This window comes from Glycine max, chromosome 2, assembly GCF_000004515.6.
Source record: "Glycine max cultivar Williams 82 chromosome 2, Glycine_max_v4.0, whole genome shotgun sequence".
Taxonomy (NCBI): Eukaryota; Viridiplantae; Streptophyta; class Magnoliopsida; order Fabales; family Fabaceae; genus Glycine; species Glycine max.
The window spans coordinates 14,920,176-14,944,642 of record NC_016089.4 but is presented as its reverse complement, the minus strand read 5'-3'; the positions used below and the strand labels follow the sequence as shown (position 1 = coordinate 14,944,642).

At 32.8% G+C, this 24,467-nt stretch overlaps 3 protein-coding genes and 1 long non-coding RNA gene across 6 annotated transcripts; 1 reads left to right on the top strand and 3 right to left on the bottom strand.

Moving 5' to 3' along the window:
• Nucleotides 1-3,685: 3,685 nt before the first annotated feature.
• On the bottom strand, nucleotides 3,686-4,850 carry LOC121173060 (uncharacterized). Its single transcript, XR_005887209.1, has 3 exons — nucleotides 4,464-4,850; nucleotides 4,267-4,356; nucleotides 3,686-3,767 (listed from the first exon to the last, which is right to left on the bottom strand). It is a non-coding gene; the product is annotated as an uncharacterized lncRNA (long non-coding RNA).
• Nucleotides 4,851-7,102: 2,252 nt separating this feature from the next.
• LOC100816590 (UBP1-associated protein 2C) lies at nucleotides 7,103-12,400 on the top strand. 3 transcript variants are annotated; one of them, XM_041006817.1, is made up of 2 exons: nucleotides 7,103-8,342; nucleotides 12,153-12,400. In XM_041006817.1, exon 1 carries the CDS (start codon nucleotides 7,187-7,189, stop codon nucleotides 8,339-8,341), a length of 1,155 nt encoding a protein of 384 aa, XP_040862751.1. In that variant the 5' UTR covers nucleotides 7,103-7,186; the 3' UTR covers nucleotide 8,342; nucleotides 12,153-12,400. The 3 variants fall into 3 exon arrangements, with proteins under 3 accessions (XP_040862751.1, XP_006575037.1, XP_003520185.1); XM_006574974.4 differs by having other exon boundaries at nucleotides 9,146-12,400; XM_003520137.5 differs by having other exon boundaries at nucleotides 9,077-12,400.
• A 1,270-nt stretch (nucleotides 12,401-13,670) lies between these two features.
• On the bottom strand, nucleotides 13,671-16,104 carry LOC100816066 (U-box domain-containing protein 7). The gene is made up of 2 exons (XM_006574973.4): nucleotides 15,596-16,104; nucleotides 13,671-14,704 (listed from the first exon to the last, which is right to left on the bottom strand). The coding sequence occupies exons 1-2, from the start codon at nucleotides 15,826-15,828 to the stop codon at nucleotides 13,855-13,857; spliced, it is 1,083 nt and encodes a 360-aa protein (XP_006575036.1). The 5' UTR covers nucleotides 15,829-16,104; the 3' UTR covers nucleotides 13,671-13,854.
• Nucleotides 16,105-17,436: 1,332 nt separating this feature from the next.
• LOC100818879 (transcription factor bHLH30-like) lies at nucleotides 17,437-21,738 on the bottom strand. The gene is made up of 2 exons (NM_001317631.2): nucleotides 20,772-21,738; nucleotides 17,437-18,433 (listed from the first exon to the last, which is right to left on the bottom strand). Exons 1-2 carry the CDS (start codon nucleotides 21,078-21,080, stop codon nucleotides 17,927-17,929), a joined length of 816 nt encoding a protein of 271 aa, NP_001304560.2. The 5' UTR covers nucleotides 21,081-21,738; the 3' UTR covers nucleotides 17,437-17,926.
• Nucleotides 21,739-24,467: the final 2,729 nt, after the last annotated feature.

Genomic DNA, 24,467 nt, shown 5'->3' with positions numbered 1-24,467 from the left:
CTCTTCCACCAATTCTTATACCCCCATTTCAGTGTAAGGTCGTCATGGCTATGAGAGGATAAATCCTTAGTTAGGGCTTGACAGGCCTAAAAAGCCAAAGAGATGTATGATGTACTCCATATTTATCAATGGAATAGGTGTTTTCTATCCTATTGTCCTTTTCTATTTATATTTCATGCATTACTCATCTTTACATTATGTTTGGAGTTAGATGCTCGAGAGAGGATAACTCTTAATAAAAATATAAAGAAGACATGCATGCAATTGAATATATGTGGGTAGGATAAATTCACCTAATTGATAAAGAAAAATTCAAAAATCATACATCCTAGGCAAACAAGACATGCTAGGTCCTAACATTTGCATTCTATTGAAATCTCTGATTAAATACTTTGCTTTCTATTATATTTACAATTATCTGCTATTAATTCATGTTTCCTTTATCTATCTTTTACCTCTCTTTATCTTTTCTCTTATAAAAATTGAAAATTATACAATACGAGTACAAAACAAAGTCTCTATGGAAATTGACACTCGGACTTTCGAGTTTTTACTACTTGGACATTTGGTACACTTGCCAAATAGCTAACAGGGTTTGTAACATTATGCAATAGATCTCAAAAGCAGACAGGCAACATAGTGAAGCCTATGGTAATGAATGAAATCCAGAAGGCCAAAGAGGAGGAATGTCGCCAACATATAACCCTATAGTTAGTTAGAGACACCATCGATCCAGTTTTGTTTTCAATGGATATCCTATAGGTGCAACTGGTCATGTATCCACCTAATGCGACTGGGCTAATTTGTTTGCCACCAATGTACCCTAGTGTATTTGCTCTTGTTTATTCTCACGAGCATATTCCAATGACCAAAAGTCACACTGGGAGACGTCGCTTACCACGTAGGTTATCAACTACCCCGAGAGCAAAACAATTACATGTCTTCCTATTATTTGTGCAATTGTTTTCTTTAAATGGTTTAGATGTACTTAGTAAAAATTATTTGTGCAATTTTTTTCTTTAAATGGTTTAGATGTACTTAGTAGAAAAAATGATGCATTTTAATATTAAAGCGACTCAAAATGGACAAAACGTTTTTATGGAGACTAAAATTGAATTTTGAAAATTCTAAAGGAATTAAAAACATATTTTATTTTTTAAAATATGAGGAAGGATTAACTTACATCAAAATAATTCTAAAAAAATTACTCCTTATTCTTATAATTTATTTTCTTAAAATCTAATAGTGTTAATAACTCATTAATCTTTATATTCTAAGAGAATAAATAGTGAAGACGGAGAGTAACTATTTACTCTTAGTGTGTGTTGATCCTTCTTCTTAAGATATTATGTGAGAGTTTTTAACATTTTTATATAATTTTTTTACATTTTTTTAATTAACATGAAACATATTAGATGAGAGTTTTTTTTTGCTTAATTATATTTTTAATCCTTGTAAATTTGTATTTTTTCAATTTTTGTTCCTGTAATTTTTTTATTCATGTTTAGTCCCACACAACTAAAAAAATGCAATTTAGAAACCGAAATTAGCAATCAGAAAGTTAGCGTTGTAACTCGCGACTGAATTTGCGACCAAAATTGATCATGATGTGTAACTTGTGTCAACAACTGAATTAGCGACCGAAATGAATGGTTGCTAAATACTTTGGTGGCTATTTCGGTTGTTGTATATGTAAAAAAACAAGAGTACTTTAGCCATTGAAATAGCAACCGATATGGAGTTAAAGATAGCAACCGAAGCAATTTCGGTGGCTATATGAAGATTATAGCGATCGAAAATAATTCGATCGTTGTGGATATTAAAGTTTCAGATTAGCGACCGAATTAGAGACTGAAATAACTTTTTCTAATAAATTGTAATATAATTTTTATTTAACATAAATTGTAATAAATATATAATGCACTTAAATATATTTTGTACTAGAAAATATTGAAATTAGTATATTAGTAATATTTTTCAATTAAGAATATAATATTTACATTATTTGATTAAGATAAATAAGTCATGCTTATCATTAGTCTTTTAATTTGTGTTTTTTTACAAAATAAATATTTAAAAATGATAATAAATACCTTTTATATTCTGAAAATATATGATTATCAAATTTATAAAATTAAGTAATCAAAATTAAATATAAGGTATAAGTGTAACACCAATTATTCAATAAGTTTAAATATGATATAAGTAAAATTTATGCATTGATGAAGACCCAATTTGACTTTAGTACAACATGTGCATTGAACAAGGCCCAATAAGCTGCAATGTGTAACATATGCATTCACTAAAATTTCAAATTTACTTTAATTTAAGGCTTAATTGTAAAATATGTCCCCTTATTTTATCTATAATTTCACCAAATTAGTCCTCCTATATTTTTAATTCACAATTTTAGTCGGTGATTTTAAGTAGGGGTGGGTAAACAGGTTTGGGTCCATGGATCGGATAACAAGGCATGTGGTTTGCACAGGCGACAAACCATTTTTTTTTATAAAATTCATGTCTATGCAAGATTTTGGGTTCGTCCAGCATAATCCACAAGCCGTGTGGGTTTGGACGACGGGGTTCATGGGTTGACCCGCAAACCTACAACTACTAACCAAGGTCAACCCAAACCAAATTAATCCTAAAAGCCTAATCTAAAATTTCTTTTCATTTATGTTGAAAATTTATTTGGTTGTGTTAAAATTTTTGTAATTGAGTATTTGTTAGAGAATTATTAAGATTTAAAAAAAAATATATAATTGAGTGTAATTGGAAGGAGAAGTAAAACTTAGGTCATGAAATTATACTAGAACAATACATTAAAATCATCCAATGAGGAGCATTCTTTTTTTTGTAGGGGTATGCATAGCAAATATAAAGCATCAAAGGAGCAAAAATTCATATAAAAGACAATATCAAACAAGTTAATTGGGAGATGTAATACCTAGTAACAACACCCATTGATCATCCCCAAAGACCTATACGAGATATTTGTTTGTTGCTCCTCAAATATGACACCTCCATCTTGAGATCATCTTTCTACCACACAAAGGAATGAACACATTTTGGTAGTTTCAAAAAAGATGGAATATGCAGAAACTCAACTTAATAGCCAGAAATTAATAAACGAATAAAAACATGCATAAAGAGATAACTTACTTCATGCCAACCAAGACTAACATAGTCTCCATCAAATAAGCCTGACCCCGAGAAGTCAAGGGTAAAAACAGTAATATTTGAAGGAAGAAGAATTACAGCAGCTTCATTGGCATCTGCCCTACATCTACTACATCATTGTATGTATGCACACATATCACAAGAGAGAAGTATAGAATAGCTAAAAAAATCTATGGTCATGCATATACAATTTTTTAAAAGCATCAAGACAAGAGTCACTTTAATAACAAATACTTGTTTCCATGGCAATATATAACACAAGGAAGAGAAGTATCTTCAGGGAAAGGAGAAGGAAGATAATGACTCCACTTCAAGGTATAGCCCCTGGTGTCCTTGAGCTGCACAATCGGAAAATAGATAATCTAACAGCAAGCAAACAATTGGAATCATGATTTAACTATATATATATATATATATATATATATATATATATATATATATATATATATATATATAGACAACAATAATTGCAAGAAATCATCAAATAAATAATGTCCATACTTGCCTCCAAATCCTGCCTTTGGTATGTTCGACCTGTAAGGGTGAATTCCTTTTCCCACAGGTACTGATCAGGGTTATACTCCGTCCTGTAAAAGTGATAAAGTAGATATAGTTGTAACTAAATTTGATGGAGAAAGATAATTGCAAGTTGAGCAATGGATGCACATGCACTTATAGCTAAAACAATTAGTAAAAAAAAGGTGTTAAGTTCAATAGGAAAGACTGTCTAACATAGTTCATTGAAGATGATTGAGTGTGTGTTTAGTTTATAGGTTTCACAACTTTCAAAACATCTCAACGAAAAAGTATATCTCTAATTAGATTGGGTTGAACTGACGTTTAATTAGTCACTTTTCACCCAGAAAAAAGGTGATCCAGTGCCTACACACCCTGTACATTTTGGATAAGCTTCAGGAGCAATCATGAAAAAGGTAGATAACGAAACAGAAGATATAAATTTGTTCCGCAAAACCAAAATAATTAGAAACAACTAAATAAATTTTAGGGATAAAAAACTGCATCAGAGAACCTTCCTTATATTCAAAGAATATGCAACAAATGAAGGGGAATCAGAGTAGCACTCACCATAAGAAGCTATTACAGGTCGCTCAGGGTGCCTGACTATGGATCTGATGCTTCCAGAGCATTTTCCAGCAAAACATCCTAGCATTTTTCCTGCAATAAATCATTTTTTTAAACAATTAAAAACACAAACTCATTCAAAAAGGTCAACAAAAAGACATCAACAACAAATATTACTATAATTCCCCCCATAAAGTCACCTCCAAGCTTATATAAATTACTAAAAACTAAGTCTTAATATAATTCAGACTTTGCGCTTTTCTTGCTGCTCATGGGCCCACAGAAGCCCACTCGCACGCTCCTACTCCCTGTGCTCAACGTCTCCAACCATGACTCCTCCTACTGCTCGAACTGAGAGGACATTGTTGCCCCAAACAGCATTGTCATTGTGGAAGACGAAGAAGCACCAAACGACGTCGTTGCGGCACCGAAAATTGAAGAATTGGTGGCGCCGGATGCAGGTGCGGGAGAGGAAGAGAAGGCCAAGGAAAATTTCTTGCATCCTTCATTTGTGTTTCTCTACAAACTCCAAATTCTCCTTGAATATCTGCTGGTGCCTGTCAGCATATACACGACCGTGCATGGCCTTCCCCTCTTTATGCTGTGTGCCAATGGAAGAAGGCTCAGAGAGTGTGCGTGACATGGCACGGAATATATTTAACTCTTAATTTCGATAGGTTATAATTTTCCATAAATTGGAACAATATGTATGTGATTGATTGATATGTGATTAGTGTAATAAAATAAAATCAACAAATTAAATATAGTAATTATAATTATCATGAATAAAAAGAAAATTAACGAATTAAATATAATAATTATAATTTTTTTAAAATATTATGTATTGCCTAATTTATTTATATGTTACATTAGATAGCTTGACGAAACGAATATATTTAACTCTTAATTTTAGTAGGTTACAATTTTCTATAAATTAAAATACTATATATATGTGATTGATTATATTGATAAGTGATTAGTGTAATTAATTTTTATAAATCAATGTATTAATTAATATATATGATTCGTAATCGAAACAAATTTTTATAAAGTATCATATCATAACATGTGTGGTAGAAACCTTTAGAACGTATATATATTGTTCCAATCAACATTTTATGTCTTAGTCCCTATAGATAGGAATGGAGGGTACTATACAAAAAATTTAACATCAAGTTTTAGATTTTAAATTGAGCATCGCCTTCATGTTCATTTGTCTATCACTAAAATATATTTATTATTTATTAAAATAAAGATTTCATTAGTAGGGTAATCTTACAATGTACATATAAAATTATTCATGTAATCAATATTTTTAATATATAAAAAAAAATGATTCATGTATTTAACATGTATTGCATTTAATGTTTTACTTCCTATACTTGCACTACTTTTGCATTTTGGTTCCTATAATTGCACAAATTGTAATTTTTAGTCCGTACACTTAAAAACTCTTGTTAGTCTTTATGCAAGCATCTTCAATTATATTTTGATCCTCGTCATTAAAAGAAACTTAATGTCATCAACCGTGGATAACATGGTTGTAAAATTACTTGTTTTAATTCCTAAACGGACTTTTTTGTTTTTTTTTGTTTTAGTCTCTATTAACATCTTTTCCTTTTTTTCTTCTTCTTCCTTATCATCTCTTTTATCCATTTTTTTTTCTTTTTTTACCAACACCTCTCTCTCTTCGTTTTTATTTTACGGGTTTTGTTTCTTTAAATACTCTTACATCAACTAATTATCATGAGTCCTAATTAAATTATGAAGTATGGAGATTGCACAAATTGGACGCACTTCTTGGACAAGACAAAGATATATAGCCTACAAATAGTGATTTGTGTGTAACACTCTTTGTAGTGGTGGGGACTACTGCATCGTTTTAATCTCATTGCATACAACGCTTAGAAATTTTCTGCATTGTTTCAAACGCTTGCGTATTCATACCATATAACTCCATTAACTCTAGTTTTCTAACACTACCACAACATCAAAACTAGCACCCTAAAACCGTCAATTTTTTTTATAGTTGTTGATAGGAACTAAAATAATTTAAAAATAAATAAATCTTGCATAAGGAGTTAGTGAGTATTTTTACAATGCAACATTAGCATCATGTTATGCATCAAAAAAACATTAGCATCATGTCATCCACTATTAACAATGTTATTTGTTTTATCAGCAGGGAGCAAAACAAAACTAAAAGTGATTGCATGGGAACTAAAATTGAGGATTTTTAAGTGTAAGAAGTAAAAAATAATATTTGTGTAAGTATAGGGATAAAACATAAAAAATGTATGTATAAGAATAAAGATATAAAACTCAGGTTAAATTGTGTGAACATCCATTAATGACATTAAAAAATAAAGACAAAAATGAATTTGAAAGTGCTTGTATAGGGATTAAAGGGGATAATTTTTAAGTGTAAAGACTATAAAATAAAGTTTGTGCAACTATAAGCATAAAAAAATTGATTAAAGAAAAAAACTTCAGTAAATTAAACTTTTCTTTTTATTTTTGTACATCTCTTATATAAAAAATGTCTTTTTTTTCTTTAAATGTATTTGATCCAACTTTTATTAAGAAAATTAGGACAGTCCTATACTACAAATTCAAGATCTTCAAAACATTTAAACTCAGTTATAAATTCTATCAAATGTGTTTGACCTAACCTTTATTATTATTGCGTGTGTTTGACCTAAATATTCAAAGATCTCAAATCTTCAAAAGTTTCAAAATAAAATATTCAAAATCAATAATAAATTTGATGATAAATTCTAGTAGTATTAAATATGTTTGACCCAACCTTTATCCTATAAATACAACACAAACAGTCTCAGATCTGTTTAGGTTCGGTTTTCTAATAAAAAGCACTTCACTTTCGTGCCTTCTGAAACCCTAATTCCCAATTCTTAACCGAGCCATGGAATTCCCCAAGAAGCGCAAAACCCAAGAGAACGGCGACACCACCACCGACTCTCCGCCGCCGCAATCCACCGAAGAAGCCCCCCTCGCCGCCGCAACCCCGGCCCCCGCCTCCCCCCTCGCATCTGAAGACATCCGCAAGATCCTGCAACCGTTCTCCCAGGAACAGCTCCTCGACCTACTCCAGTCGGCGTCGCTCCGCCACCCCGACGTCCTCGACGCCGTGCGCGCCGTCGCGGACTGCGACTCGACCCTCCGGAAGCTCTTCGTTCGCGGACTCGCCGGCGAGACCACGACGGAGACGCTCCGCAGCGTGTTCTCGGGGTTCGGCGAATTGGACGAGGCTATCGTGATCATGGACAAGGCCACCGGAAGGTCCAAGGGCTACGGCTTCGTCGTGTTCCGCCATGTGGACGGCGCAATTCTCGCCCTCAAGGACCCCAGCAAGAAGATCGACGGCCGCATGACAGTCACGCAGCTCGCCGCCGCCGGTGGTCCCGGCGGCGGTGACGTGTCGCTCCGCAAGGTCTTCGTCGGGAACGTCCCCTTCGAGATTTCCTCGGAGAGGCTCCTCGACGAGTTCCTCAAGTTCGGAGAAGTCGAGGAAGGGCCTCTAGGGTTTGACAAATCGAGTGGCAAAAGCAGAGGCTTTGCCTTCTTCGTTTACAAGACCGAGGAAGGTGCAAGGGCTTCGTTGGTTGAACCTTTGAAAACTATTGAAGGGCACCAAGTGATTTGCAAATTGGCTGTGGATAACAAAAAGACGAAACCTTTTGGAACGGATCAGCATCAACATCAGCAGCAACATCCGCAGCAACAGATGCAGCAGCAAGTTTCTATGATGGTGCCTCAGTATGGTGGATATGGTGGTAATGGTTATGGGATGCAGCAGCAGCAGCATCAGGTGCCACCGTATAATAACCAAGTTCCGGTTGCCGGTGGTGGTGGGTATGGCCATCGATATGGCAATTCGCAGATGGCTGGGCCGGTATCTGGTGACTATGGTGCGAGGGTGCCTCCCAATTCTGGTGGGGGTTACCCTGATGGCTCGCAGTATGGCTTCCCTCCTTCGTCGGGGCATCCGCCGCAGCCGCGGGTTCCGATGGCGAGACCTCCTGGTGGAATGTACCAAGGCGCACCACCCTATTATTGAGGTAATTTTTCGTTATGATGGCTTATTTAGTTGTTGATTAGTCTATACCCCTATTCATTGGATAGATAATATATAAATGTCTGTTTGTTTTAGCTGAACTTGTATTAAATGGTTGAGAAATGCTAGGCATAACACTTTTGAACTCACTCTTTAGGAGTATTGTTGAAATTTGTTGGAAATTACAAATTTTTTTGGTCCTAGAACTTATTTTATTGAGTCTCACTTATAACTTTTCTAGTTTTCAACGAATTGTAACAACAAATTTCAAACTTGTTTGGTCCTGGGACTTATTTATTGAATCTTGCTCATAATTGTGTAGTTTTCAACAAAATGTAACAGCAAATTTTATTATTTTTTGGTCTCGGAACTTATTTATTGAATCTCACTCATGATGTTGTAGTTTTCAACAAATTGTAGCTAACAGTGTGTGTTAGAGAATGTGTTGCTGGCACTCTTATGGGATGGTTTTTAAAATAAATGGAGTTTGTTATGGTTTTTAAAATGCAAATGCTTATTTCTACATGTACTTTTGGATGGCTCTTGTATATTACAATATGTGTTCAATTAATTGATTGGTGGTATGAATTGGCTTTGATGTCTTTTGTCAGCACTATATTTTGTTTTATGATCTGTGTATATTGAAATTTGTTTAATACTTGATCATAATTATCACTTTTGAGTTTTGACAGTTCGTTATGTTTTTAAATGTTAATGATTTGTTTGAGTTTTGGATAGGTGTTTAATTCAGGTTTGTGATGGCTTCTTGGGCGCTAATGCTTTAAATGGTTGCTTTCGTGCATGCAGACAATGAAATCTTTGGTTTTGGTTACATGGACTGCTGTAATTTGTTGCTGCTTCCCTACCTCTGCATCTATGTGTTATGGTTCCATTTGTGATTGGTGTTAGTTGAAGCATACATGACTTGGCGTAGTACTTGAATGTAGTACTTATGTGGAATTTCTGTAGAATTTTTTGTTCTTAGTTTTTACCTAGTTTAGTTTCGCAAGTTATTGACTAAATGCCAAGGTGGTTACATTAAATTTTGAAATGTCTCTTATTGTGGTTTATGCTCTTTCGTGCACATATGTACTCTGTGGTTGTCGTGATGACTTTATTTTTGTTCTTTTAACTTCCGCAAGTTGCAAGTATTTGCTTTGTATGGTGGCGCTCGTGATACATTTACTTATTTTTTGAAGTACCCTTCTCACCTGGTTTTATATTAAATTTAGCATCAAATCTTAATGAGTGAATCAGTTAACTCAAGTCTTAATGAGGCTTATTCGAATTGCCTTGAAGATGAAATCTGCAATTGATTTGCCCTGAACTGGATGCTTGTGGACACCTTTGAAAAATTCATGATATATTTGAGTATTTTGTTGAATATCCTTTTCATTTGGTTTTATACTAAATTCAACATAAATCTTTTATGAGTAAACTTAAACATAAGATCTGCTAATATGATTTACCCTGAAATGGATGTTTCTAAATACCTTTGATTATGAAAAATGCCAACCATGAGATTGATTACCCTGCTTGTTGTGAAATCAATGGTCAAACTTGATGTGGCAATTGCAATGCCATGTATTTTTCATGTATAAATGGTAAACCTTTAATTTTTTAATGTTAAATTTATGATGATTATTTTTAAGCTCCCTCAGTTTTCCGAGCCAACACTTTGTAAAAAATAAATTAAAGTAAGGTCAAGTAACAACAAATATTTCTTGAGTAAACCACCAATTTGATTCTTGAAGTGTTACCCTCTCTCTCCTAAATGATCCTTAAAGTAAAACAAACTACTTGAGTAGTCCTAGAAGTATTAGAAATCAAACAAAGTAGTCCCTTTAATATAAAAGTACCCTTCAAATTATTCCTTAAGCATTAAAAAGATACATTAACTTAGGGACTAAATTGATGAATATTCAATATTGTAGGGGATAACTTGAATAGTTTTATTACCTTAGGAATTATTTAGGAGAGAGAGTAATAGTTTGAAGATGAAATTGGTGATTTACTCGTATTTATTTCTCTGTATCTTGTGTTAAAAGTAGGGTATGCACATATTAGAATTTTAGGGCCTAAGTTTAACCCTCAAAATTGACTTGTATCTTGAAGATTGCCCAAAGCTTAAAGTAAATGATCCTTAAAGTAAAGCAAACTACTTAAGTAGTTCTAGAATTATTAGAAATCAAACAATGAAGTCCCTTTAATATTAAATACCCTTCAAATTAGTCCTTAAACTTTTTTAAAAAATACATCAACTTAGGGACTAAAATTGATGAATATTCAATACTTTAGGGATTACTTGAATAGTTTTATTACTTCAGAATTTATTTAGGGGAGAGAGTAATAGTTTGAAGACGAGTTTTGTTATTTACTTGCATTTTATTTGTTTGTATTTTGTGTTAAAAGTAGGGTATGGAGATATTAGAATTTATAGGGCTCTTAACCCTCAAAATTGACTTGTACAATGAAGATTGCCCAAGCTTTGAGCTCAATTTAAGCCATATTTCTAGTTGATGTGGGACTAAATTCCAGTCAATTGGGCATTTGGGACTGCAATTAAGATAACTTTCCATCAAAAGATAAAAAGCAAAACAGAATAATTTTGTTGGTTGTTTGCAGTTTACCTCGTCTTGCATTGTGCTGTTGTTGAATTCAAGTGGAGTTTCAATTAGGATCTTGTTAATGCTATTTGTTAAATTAGGGCAAACTCAATCTCTATTTAAGTCATATCTTTTGTCGGTGTGAGACTAAACACCACCCTTGAGGTTGCAGTCAAGGCAGCCCCAAAGAGTCTGCAACTAAGACGGACTTAGGGGTTCCCGTAGTTAAGATGGCTTTCTAACAAAAGATTAAAGGAAAAACAGAATAATTGTGTTGGTTGTTTGCCTCTTCTTGCGTTTTGCTGCTGTTGCATCCTAAGTGGAGTTTCAATTAGGATCTTGTTAATGCTATTTGGTAAATCAAGACTATTGGCCTAGAGCGTAGCAACGTAAGTGGGCCAACAATGGATAGATCTAAGATAGGCTCTAAATACTATTTAAAATGAGTTTAGGGCCTAATTCAACCACCCTAAATTGGGTTGTAAGGTGAAGATTGTCCAAGCTTTACAAGCTCTATTTAAGTTATATCTTTAGTTGATGTGATACTAAACTCTACCTTGAGGTTGCCTCTAAGCTCTATTGCAAGCTTGGACAATCCTCACCTTACAACCCAGTTTTGTGAGGTTGAATTAGGCCCTAAACTCCAATTTTAAAAAGGTATTTAGGGCCTATCTTAGATCAATTGTTGGGCCACTTATGTTGCTATGCTCTAGGCCAATAGCCTTGATTTAACAAATAGCATTAAGGCAGCCCCAAAGAGGCTGCAACTAAGACGGATTTGGGGTGACTGCAATTAAGATGACTTTCCAATAAAAAGAGAAGAAGCAAAACATAATAATTGTGTTGGTTGTTTGCCCCATCTTGTATGGTGCTGCTGTTGAATCTTTACGTATGTGGAGTTTCAGTTAGCATCTTGTTAGTGCTATTTGTTAAATCAGGCTACTTGTTGATGCTATTTTATCACTTGAATAGTTTTGCTTCATCTTGCATTGTCCTGGAGGAGTTAAATATTTGTATGGGAATAATAACTTGCTTTGGTGCTTCTTTTGTTCATTTTTTTTCTCCCGTGTTTCATCATCCTTTTGGGCCAAATAGATTATTGTTTGTTTGTTTCTTCTGAACATTTCTACGATGTTTTCTAATTTGATGGCTTGTGTATCAAAACATATGAATGTCCATATATGCTGCTTTTTCTAATGATTTTCGAGGTGGGTCTCCTGGTTGATTTCGACTTGAAGTACTTCGGCCAACACTGCATTGCTGTAGTCATTGAGGTTGTGGACTTTTGAATGCCATTTTTGTTTCCAAATGTTCGTTGAAGGAGGCAAGCTATTTCTTTAATCGTAGTTCAAAGTGAGACAATTACTTGTAATACTTTTGTAATGAAATACAAATGTCGTCTTAGGATAAGTGTATGTGACAGATGGTTTTGATATAATATATTGCGCTTCATTTATTTTACGAGGTTACACGTGCACACAGCATTTATTTATGCTCCATTGTTAATAGATTGTATACTTGTACGAATTGATGAGCATAGACTCTAATTGTTAAGTTGTGAAATATAGAGACCACTTCTGCATGATGCAACTTCTTGTAGAAGATAAGATCATTGATTGTAATCAGTTGGAATCAGAATAAATACTTGTATAACGTGGTACCAGCTCAATATTGCCCATGCTCGAGATTGAGGCAAGTGTTAGGGATCTGTTGGACAAAAATCTAGAGATTATTCTTTTTGCTTTATAATAATGTATGGGTGGACAAAAGATTTGATACCATTCCTCTAAGGACAAAACCCGTGTAGCGTTTGATATACGCAATACGGAATTTATCATGCAGGTTTTTGTTTTATGTTTTGGACATGGAGTTAGCACTTAGCAAGTAATATTTTGTTTTGACTAAAATAGGGTGGAGTTGAGGGAAAAAAAGAAGAATCGTTCCACTGTGTTTTATTTTTCAATTATGATGCCTGCTGGGTACATCTTGGACGTGGAAAATCACTTCAATAGCAAAGCCAAGTTTTCTTTGAATTGACGTGAAATAAGCTATACTTGTGTTACGAACGAGATTCCAAACACACTTTGAATCTTAAGTGCAGTTGAAACAGTAACAGGTAGCCTTCAAACATGTAAAATCGTTCCCTTATTTGACATATGTTTGAAGTTGCTTCTAGTTGTATTTCAACAAATGCTTTAATGAAATGTACTATAATTGACTCCTAAATACATTATTGGTCCTTTTCACTTTATTCTACAAGACTACAACTACTATCTAAATGACCAATAATTGATAGAATTTCTTTAAAGTTTTTGATTGTAAATGGATAACATTATTTCTAACTGTAGATATTACTTTTACAATTTAAATGACAGTGATGACGTAGTAACAGGGTTAATTGCTTTCATACAAGTTGTCATATTTAAGTTAGAGACGGTTTATCTATACAAAGTTGTGTATAACTTTTTCCGAATGTATTATCAATAAATTTTGACACAGTTAATAAATACTACTAAATAGATACTTTATATGTTTTTTTAAAAAAAAATTGATTTTTAGTCATTTATTTCATTGATATTTCTGCATTGAGAGAAATTAATTTCCAGCTGAGTTATATAAAATCTTAAAGTGAACATGGAAAAAGACAGATCAACTTTATTATTGGTCATAGACAGTTATGCAGAAAATCAGTTTTCTGGATCTGCATCCCTAATGTTAAACATTTATTTTACTCTGAAAATGAAATTTCTTCATTTATATTGGTGAAGATATACAACCATTGTAAAAAGAAACGGTACGATTTCTTTCATGAAGATGACTTTTCCAGATAAAATTGCTTTCTCTTAAATTGAACCATCAATGGCTGTCTACACTGCTAAATGGAGTCACCTTCAAATTTTAGAATGACCCTTAGTAGGGCAAACTTTTGGAACTTGTGTTGATAACAAGAGACTTCAGCTTATTAGAATCATCTTCAGCTCCATGTGCTCTTTTAGTTATTATTTCCATATTCTTGTGCAAACTTTCTACCACAATTTTTTTCATCATTCTCTTCCCTTCTTTTGTATCCCTTTGCTTTACAATTGATTCCTTTGCAGTTCTTGAAGTCTGTGGGCCTGAATGTGGTCCCATCTTTATTTTCCTTTCATCCTTAAAACATTGCAATAATTTCAGTGCGCTCTTCTGAGCTAAAGAACTCCCCACTAAAGCCACCTCAAGAAGTACAGGGACAATCCCTGACTGCAACATTTTCTCTCTCTGTGTTGAGCTTTTATGAGCTAGAATAACCAAAATATAAGATGAAAATTCTTGACATTTAGGTTTATCTTCCCAAGTTAAGATCTCAATCAAGCATTTTGGCACCATTGAACTATTTTCTATTGCCTTCTTTCCTATCAAAGTCACCCCCAAGTTTCCAAGGATGGTAAGTGCTTTCTCTGAAGTTCTTCCTTTCATCAAGGACATTTCCAAGAGAATAGGTACAACCCCATTTGAAACCAAAGGCCCTGCATTCTCTAACAAAGATGAAATGTTGCACAAGGCCACCAAGCATGATTGTTTGGTATCAAAACTTGAGCATGACTTGAGAATATCTATGAGGAATTGGAGAAAGTGCAACGAAGAATGACGAAATTGGATGTTTCCTAGAGATGACAATGAAGAGAGCAAGTGTGCAAATTCACTTATTGATTCATCTTCAAGGTCAATTTTCTTAGGCAGTTTGGACGATATTCCTGCCTCCAATATCAAAACCTTGTTTCTGAAAAAAAAAATAACAAATGTAAAATTCTTTATACCATATCAGCAAAACAAGCAAACCGGGTTTCAAGTTTCAAGTCAAACAAATTCAAAGCAAGGCTAAAGAAACGCTTGTCAGCACGAACTAGTCAATGTTTTCCTTTTGACTGGAATTGTGAAACCTGCATTTTATCCCTCGTTGGAATTCATTTCATTGTTGATGATTTCAAAGTTTGGTCGCGGTTATATTGATATTGTAGGAAATTGAGATAAATATAGTTACAATTACAGTTACAATATAATTGCAGAACCTTCAAAAACTTTATCTAATTATTTAAAGTTATGAGCCACATAAAAAAAGTAATATATCTGTACTTTTTTAATATATCTTTTATGTTTATTTATTACGTACGTTGACATTTTATATACTATTATATTTTTCATTTTTATAATCTATAACATAATTTCGTTTCTTAAAAGGCATTATTATTACATGTCAATTTCTGAATAAAAAAAAATAGAGGTATTATAATATCATGGCTGCAGCCTGCAAGTTTGCAACTATAGTTGCTGACCACGATTTAAAAGAATGGTGATCCAAAGTCATAGTTGCTCATTTCGCTTAAAACACATTTTGTGCGTTATTGAGCTGCATCAAGAGATGCAAACAACACAAAGAACAAGAAGGCAAAGAATTACTACTATTTAGTTTTTTAAAAACCATTTATAAGTTTGAACTATTCACTAACTTCGTAAATGATTAATTTTTACTGGAAAAACTTGATTGATTGATCTTTAACAATGTCTTACTTCTTATAGTCACGTTTTTTCATACACAAAAATTATCTATATTAGTTGAAATTATGCCTAACCACTGAATGTTTTTAAAATCAAATGAGTTTTTTAACCTTACCTGTGATTTCCTCCATTGGATAGGTGGATCAGGGCCCTGAGTCCTACTCGGCGGCGACTCGCCACCTCGGAAACCGCCATAGAAACCAACACTCTCACCACCCCAAGCTCACTTGCCATCTCTCTCACCTTAACATCTTGTTTAGCTAACCCTTCTTCAATCACCTTTGCTGCCACCTCTTTCTCTTCCCAGCTTCCAAAGTGAAGCTTCTTCACACATTTTTGCAACAACATCTCACCACTCTTTCTAGATATTCAACCTTGTTGTTTGATGAGAGGAGTAGGAACTCTTTGGGGTGAATAAGAATTAAGAAGCAAACATGTTTGGTTTTGAGGGGGGATACACAAGGAGAAATGTTGTTTCTTGTTGTAGTATTTGTCTGTGTTTGTAACTTATGAGAGAGAGAGAGAGAGAATTGAGGGATAGAAAGTTAAGCAATGAGACAATTACAAGACCCAGGGAAGCACAGAATGCATGCAGAGGAACATATATTTGATGTTGCATTTTAATCTGGTGCTACATATGTATTTAATGATTATTAATCGTAGCACACTATTTAATGAGTTTTTTTAAGTAAGTAATTCAAAGTAATTAAGAGGGTTATTTATTACCTTTTAAGATATTTTTACTCAGAGCAATAAATAAAATGAAACAATTAATATGAGATTATATTTAATTTAATTTTGAATACCGCACCGACCACGAATCAACTGTCACTCAAGTTATTTATACCAAAAAATATTTAACTTTTGAATAAAAAAGGCATTTTATTTCATTAAAATATTACTCTAGTTGTATTTTTAGACCTTCGTATATCAAATTAAAGCATTTTATTACATGAGTTTTGTCCTTAAAGAAGAGATTAAGATAAGTGTTAACAATATTTTAACAATACATTCTCTAACATATTCTTTGTAACTCATTTTATTATTAATTAAAATTTATTGAAGCTATAAAATCAAGAAAGAAAATTATAAAATAAAAAATCAATTCAACAAAACTTGTAATAGAGGATATGTTCAAAATTGTGTTATTAGCATTGTTGTTAAATAAGCTGTACCTTTAGAAGGTAAAGTAGTGGTAGGGAGAGTGAAATAATTGTTTCTATAATCAAACTAATGGCCTTTAAAAGGACTGACAATTCTATATACAATTTATAAGTGAAAATAAAAATTTATGCAATCCAAAACCGTTTCAGGGATAAAGATGCTCTTAACTTATTTAGGCCTCTACACTGAAAATGATAATAAATACGAAAAATGGTGGATGAGTGTTGAACACAAAACAAATTATACGGAAGAAATTAAGTTTGATTTTTATTTTTATGTAAAAAAATTTTGAGCCAACAGCAATCACATACTGTAAGTGGAACTAATTTTTTACCTAATGGGTTAAAGCACTTATGCACAAGAAAAAAAAAAAAAAAAGCACAAAACAAATTATTTTCTAATATTAAGACTATTTCATTCCTATATCCCTCACATTATATGTTATCTATTGCCCTTTTGTTCCTAGTTAATGAAAACATAACAAACAATCTTACTTGCCAGAAAATTATGAACCCTTCCAAGAAGATTGATTATCTTCCTGTTCAACCACTTAGCTCACACCATTTTATGATTGAAACCTCATGGGCCGATCACACCAATTTAGATGGAAATAGCAGCAGTTCATGATACAATTGAATTGAATCAATTGCTCATTCGTCTCTTGCCATTTGAATTGATCATATGAACAAAATCTTATTTCCTATAACTAAGTATAATCTGAAATCTTGGCCGGTTAATTTAATTGGTAGGTTCCATTATTATTAAAACAAAAGTATGGTTTATTTACATATATAACACAAATCTCCAATTGCTCTGCATAGATATACATACACCATAAAAGCTTCCACACAAGCCATTTTTCAAATTCAGAAACATCATACTAGTAGTACTGGTTTGGATAATCATTGTGAACATACTGTTGATTGCTGTTTGTACCTTTGAAAAAAGAATACTTCTAAACATACTTTTAGAAGGGGTGCAAGGGTAAATCCAGAACAGCTATAATTTGCCAGCATAGTAAGACAAATAGTACATTCTCTCACAAACTTTTTTTAACACAACTTCTATTATTGGATAAGCGTGGCTCTCATTATATGATGTCACATATGCTATTTAACGAATCTCATTTATTGTTCAGTGAGATTCACCCAATAATAGAAAACATATTAAACAATATACTATCAGTTGTGTTGTTAGCATTCCTCAAAAAATAAGAAATGTTAATACCACACTCTAACACTTGCAGCAGAAACAGATAACATAACACATCAAATTCTTGACATCAGCACAAACAAGACCCATGGTTGCATGTGGAATTGGATGTTTCAATAAAGCATAGTCTTCTCCTCTTGCTTGCATGTGATGTTCTTGGTGAGAAATCCAGTGAGGCAGAAGCCTTTTCCATCACAGAACATAGTGCCTGGTGAACAGTACTTGCAAGAGCTTGGCATTTTTCAAAATCAATATTATTAATGTTTTCTTTGCAACAAGTGAAGACAAACACATTCTTCATCCTACCTGCCAAAGTTGAAATTTCTGCCTTGACTAGATGCAGTGGAAGGGAATCAAGGGTCTGTCTTAGGTCAGATAGTATTTCAGGTCTGAAATCACAGCAGATAGTTGCACTGTAAGACATGGATCCTTCTCCTCCTTCATGATCATTATATGGTTCAACTTTCACTTCATCAGCATCCTTTGGAATCAGAAAACCCTTGCTTACTTCCGCTGCATTTTTCTTCAACTCCTTCACTTGGCTAATCACTTCAGCCAGTAAAGTGGCTTTATCCATCTAAAGAGTAACAATTGACCCGCGAAATCAAAATCAAAATCAAAATCATCACATTCTAACAAATGTTTTATTAAAGAAGAAAGTAGCATAATTTTTTTAGTCAGGTACTCACTAAAATAACTTTATTTTTATTACAAGGAAAGTGACCTTATGAATTAAATTACTACGACTATTGTTTCTTTATCGCCTCATCTAGCTATCAACATGACTTCAGCATAAGCTTATTAGGTTGATAAGTGATACGTGATAACTCAAGTTGATTGGTCCTTTGATAATGAAGACTTAAATCATTTTGATAACTCCATTGCAAGAGAGGCCAAACCCAGTAATTAGTTAATTAAGGTAGTTGATTAAACTAAGTGTCTAACTCTAACCACTAACCAGTTTTGATTATCCAATGCTTAAAATTTATGAGGGTTTTCCTTCCATGTCCCACACCACATCACCATTTATCAGTTAGCCAACAAACAGAATATGGCTGTACAACTAAACAAGACAAAACATGCAAACCACAAAAAATCTCATAAATACTTAAAGAAACTGACTCTGTCATATGACACCCAGAACAACAGCTGGCATGTCTACAACAACACTTGATAAGAATACCTTATCAATCTGATTCTAGTGATGACATTTATGCTCCTTTTTTTTTTTCTCCCCTAAGTTAAGGACCATCAAATTAAAATACCTAGTCAAAATTGACATTCTACAGTGCTTAATGTTTTATAATTTGCCAATAAAAAAAAATGTTTTATAATTTGGTTCATGACTTGTTCAAGGAAAACCCCCCAAAAAAACTCATTGCCTTCTTCCTTTGCTTTTTTGTAAAAGTATTTCCTAGAACTCAATCCAACCAAAACCAGTAACCTTTTAACAAATATAATAATATTAATAGCAGAGCTATATTTGGACACCTGCACAATTAAATGAACAAAACACAACTAGAATAATCCATGGCAAGTAATATTCCCCTAATGACGTGGGGGCACAAAGAGGAACCATCTGGTTTTAGTGTATATAACTTATTGAATAATAAATGAAGGATTTCCACTTTGGGAATATAGAATATGAGATCATAAAACAATATATATTATATCATGAACTATAATAAGTGAGGATGTGTATGTCATACATAATAAATAATTCAACATTACATAATCAAGTGATGCACCTTGATAGTTGACTCTAGCTAAGTAGCAACTCCCATATACCTAGTTGACCACACAAGGACAAGAATGATGCAATCAAAAGCCCTTAATTTAACTACAATAATTACAATGATGTGCTTCAAACCTTAAAACTTGTACAGCAGACTTGAGCTCCATACTATTTTCAAAACTATTATACAGCATGAAAGGGAAATGTACATTCACAGCCACAAGCATTATGACATAACCGAAAATAAAATTACCGTAAGTAACTGAACATTGTGTATAAAACTGGACTAATATGTCAAAAGGTTTTTATGTCAAGCAGCAGATTGATAACTTAATATATGTTTCCTTGCTCAAAATCTTTTATTCTCAACTCTCCCAGATAGGATAGCTTGTGTTTTCATCCTTCTTCAAACTTAAACCAGTTCTTAAACAAACAACGAAGACTGATCCTTTCTCACCAAGTTTCAACCTACCAGAAAATCTATTTTCTTTTCATATCACCAACATAATATACATTTTTATATAAACATTGTCACGGTTCTTATGCAAGAACTGGCTAGATAACAAAATTTAGAAATGTTATATCAGTAAATCCATTTTGATCATAATCTTTCAAGTAGGGTAATTTATATAAAAGTCGAGGTTCACAGAGTTGGAGGCAGCTATGCCCACAAACTTCTTAATTTTTCATAATAATAATAATAATAATAATAATAATAATAATAAATTGCCCTAAAAAATGTAAAAAAAATAAGTAAAATGCATAATATAAATATTACTCCCACAAATCTATACAAGAAATGTTATGAACACATTTTCTAACTTAATCTCTTCTATATTGATTGAAATTTATTGAAAATTACCAAGTTTTACACCCACAGATCCTATTTAATGATTCTATGTCATGATTTTATAATTTTTAATCAATTTTAAATAACCAAAGAGAGTGTGTAGAGAGTGTGTTAGAGAGTGTGATGCTAACTACTATCATTCCTCAATTTATATATATGAATACTAGCTACCCTCACAACTTAAATTTTCTGTATCCGTCAGTAACCAATTATACAATCAAAGTGAAGTGACGAAACTAAAAAGCCAAAGTAATTCAATGTTATAAGAAGCCATGCACAATAAAAGATAAAGTTTCCAAAAGAAGGAAAAGGAAGGAATAAAAAACATACCTTTTCAGTGGATGGCACAAGGCCACGTAGTGTTGCAAGATGACCGTTTATTCTCTCCCTCCTCCTCCTCTCTGCTTCACTGTGGTTCTTCAAAGCAGCCAAAGCTTTGGCCTCACAAATCTCACTCTTCCCTACCTTTGCAGCTGCAAGGCACTTCACCAGCTCTCCCTTATCACTCTCAAATACCAAAGAATGTGGTGATGATGACAAGTCATTGCAAGCTCCAAGGTTATGCAAAGTAGGATTGAACAACCCCGAAATATCGGAGCCAGAAGAAGAAGAGGTTTTGTCATAGAAGGAGTAAACCATAGTCCTAAAGGTTTTAAATTGCAGTCGTGGTTGCAGTTTTATTTTGATACTTGATGTTGTAAAAAAATTACCAACAAATACAGCCGATGCAACCACAGTTACAATCACGAATTGCGATTAGTCTAAAATCCTTGACTTTTGTAGTTGAAATTGCTATGGTAGAGGTTTTTTAAAACCTTTGAAAACCCTTTTAGTGGAGTGGAGCTACAAGAGAAAGATCAGAAGGAAAATTAACCCGGTGGACGAGTTCGAGGGGCGAACCAGAAAGAAAGTTTTTGAAAATGGATGGTGCCTTGTGAAATTGCTATGTTGTTGCTTTGCTTGATGATGGTGTTTGACATAACTTCCATTAGGCAAGGGAAAAGAAAAAGAAAAACTAACTTGGCGGGGTTTAAGGAGAAGATCAGTGTGAAAACATCCACTTTTTCATCTTGGTTGTATTGAACTGAATCATATTTTCTGAATGGGAAAAAAGGCCAAAAGGGTGAAGAATTTTGGGAAGTGAGACACTGAGAATTGACTCTGACTTGGATTTCAGTGAAAGTATAATGACAAGGGACAAGGTTTGTATGATATGCTTGCTGTCTTGAAACTTGAAAGTGCTGATAGAATAGAATAGAATAGAATTCACAAACAAGGAAGATCACCACTGAGCAATGATCTTTAGCTGATTGATATATATATATATATAAGGTGTATAATGTTGACTATGTCTCTCTCTCTATATATATTTATATTTATATTTATACTTATATTATGCTCATTATTTAGTCAATGTGTAATAGCAATAGTACAATGCTCTTGATAGTACTGTTACTAATGAATTATTCACAGTAGTGGAAACCAACCCATTGGGTTTAATATTTTTTTTTTCTTTGCTTTTCTTGTTGGTTTGGATTTAGAGGCGTGCAAGGCTTAAATTATCTTCTCGAACTGTGATTTATAATAATAATAATAATAATAATAAATAAAGTTATTGGAATGCTGATTGAAAATAATTATATTTTCTTTTGGGTGGCGGGAGCGGGATAAGGTAACATTGTGATTGGTTGGATGGTTGAGTCGTGCAGCTTCGTCGCAGCTTCGTCCCTCACTTATAAATATTTAGGTTTAATTGCACTTTTGTTTATAAGATAATGTAATTGATAGATGATTTAAGTATTTTAGATTTTAATTGTATTAATTAGTTCTTATAAGTATTGCAACTGTCCAACTTTGATGTAAATTAGATAACTGTCCATAACATGACAAGACACATATTGTTTGACATGATTTAACAATATTTTTATTTCTTCTAAGGTATAATTCAGTCTTTACAATTTTTATGTCAAACAGTCACGACATTTTTATAAGCAAAATTGGTTAAAAATTTAATTGAAGATTGACTGAAAAACTAATATCGCATAATTATGATACTCCTCAAGAATCAACTTGTACAATTGGAATTTAAAAAGATCAAAATTAAACAATTATAATACCTAAAAGATTAAAAGTGTAATAAAGCTAAATATTTAGAGTGAATGGACAATTTAGTCCCTGAGATTGTACCTATTTTGCATATTAGTCCCTAACTTAATATTAAATTCAAATTAGTCTCTATCTTTGCATAAGTGTTGCAAAATAGTCCTTCCGTTAAATTTTAAAGTAACGCCGTTAGTGAGGTCAATTTTAGTGTCACGTGTACTATCCACGTGGCACTAAAGGATGACGTGGCATGACACGTGGACGTGCCTGATGCCACGTCATTTGATGATAACAAAATGAGTAAATAGACAATTTAGTCCCTGACTTTGTACCCTTGTTGCATATTAGTCCCTAACTTAATGAAAAATTCAAAATAGTCCCTATCTTTTACATAAGTATTGCAAAACAGTCCTTCCGTTAAATTTTAAAGTAATGTTGTTAGTAAGGTCAATTTTAGTGTCACGCCATTTGATGATGATAGAATGAGTAACTTCTTCAAATTTGATGGTTTTGAACCAATTGAGGCATATATACGAAAAAGAACTCACACACACTTGCACAAATAAAAAGAACCAAAAATCCACAGCAACAACCTTATCTCTGTAGCTGTCAACACCAATGGGCGAGGTCTGCATAACCATTCTCTTTTCCTCTTTTTTTTTCTTCAATTACCATCAATGTATCATTTTGGGTTCTGATTTTTTTGTGTGTTTTGAATAAGAAGAGAAAAAACCAGAGGAAAACAAAGTGGAGGAGAAAAAAGCAAATGAAGAAGAAAAGAAAGAAGAAGAGAAAAAACTAGAGGAATCAAAAGATGACAAGGAATCCAAGGAGGAATCTGCGCTGCCAGAAATCGTGCTAGACACAACCTTTGCAATGCATGGACACTTTAAGCATGATTTCTAGCATCTTTTAAGTTAGGGACTGTTTTGCAACACTTATACAAAAGATAGAGATTATTTTGAATTTTTCATTAAGTTAGAGACTAATATGCAACAGGGGTACAAAGTCAGGGATTAAATTACCTATTTACTCGTTTTGTTATCATCAAATGACGTGACATCAGGCATGTTCACGTGTCATGCCACGTCATCCTTTAATGCCACGTAGATAGTCCACGTGGCACTAAAATTGACCTCACTAACGGCGTTACTTTAAAATTTAACGAAAGGACTATTTTGCAACACTTATGCAAAGATATGGACTATTTTGAATTTAATATTAAGTTAGAAACTAATATGCAAAATGGGTACAATCTCAGAGATTAAATTATCTATTCACTTAAATATTTATGCACGGAAGACTTTTAATTTTTTATTTTTTTTTAAAAAACTATGCATTGAAAGAGTCTATTTTGTGGAAAAACTAAAAATTTGTAATTATTAGTTAAAAATTTATATTACAATTATGATAATGAAAAATAGCGGTAATACAATTTAACATATATGTCATTCAGGTATAAAGAAAATTAATCAATTTTTACACTAATTAAAAAATAATTAATGTCATTTAATTCTATTATTTGTATTTAAAAAATAAATATTTTTCCAAAGTGTCATTCATTAAAATTTAATATAAAAATAATAAAATAAAAATATAATCTCAATTAATTAAAAAATATTTTGAGATAATATCATTAACGGATTATTTGATAAAAATTCGACTATATTAATAATGACACTGAAAAGTAAATATTCATTTTATTTTTCAAAAAGTTAGATCAACATTCACCTGCACAAATACAGGTGACATTAATTTAATTCTTTAATAATGTAAAATGACATCAAAATCATCATATCTATTTTCTATATATATGACTATATAGTACTAAATTAAGGTCACCAATTAGAGTTGAGTTGAAGAGAAGAGAAAGTGTCACCCAGAACATGGTAAAATAAAATTTGAATTCTTATTGAAACATAT

Coding starts and splice junctions, on each gene's coding strand:
- LOC100816066 (XM_006574973.4), bottom strand. CDS start 15,828: ATGTTGTTGCAAAAATGTGTGAAGAAGCTTCACTTTGGAAGCTGGGAA. Junction 14,705..15,595: donor TCCAATGGAGGAAATCACAG/GTAAGGTTAAAA, acceptor TTTTTTTTTCAG/AAACAAGGTTTTGATATTGG.
- LOC100816590 (XM_041006817.1), top strand. CDS start 7,187: ATGGAATTCCCCAAGAAGCGCAAAACCCAAGAGAACGGCGACACCACC.
- LOC100818879 (NM_001317631.2), bottom strand. CDS start 21,080: ATGGTTTACTCCTTCTATGACAAAACCTCTTCTTCTTCTGGCTCCGAT. Junction 18,434..20,771: donor TTGTGCCATCCACTGAAAAG/GTATGTTTTTTA, acceptor GTTACTCTTTAG/ATGGATAAAGCCACTTTACT.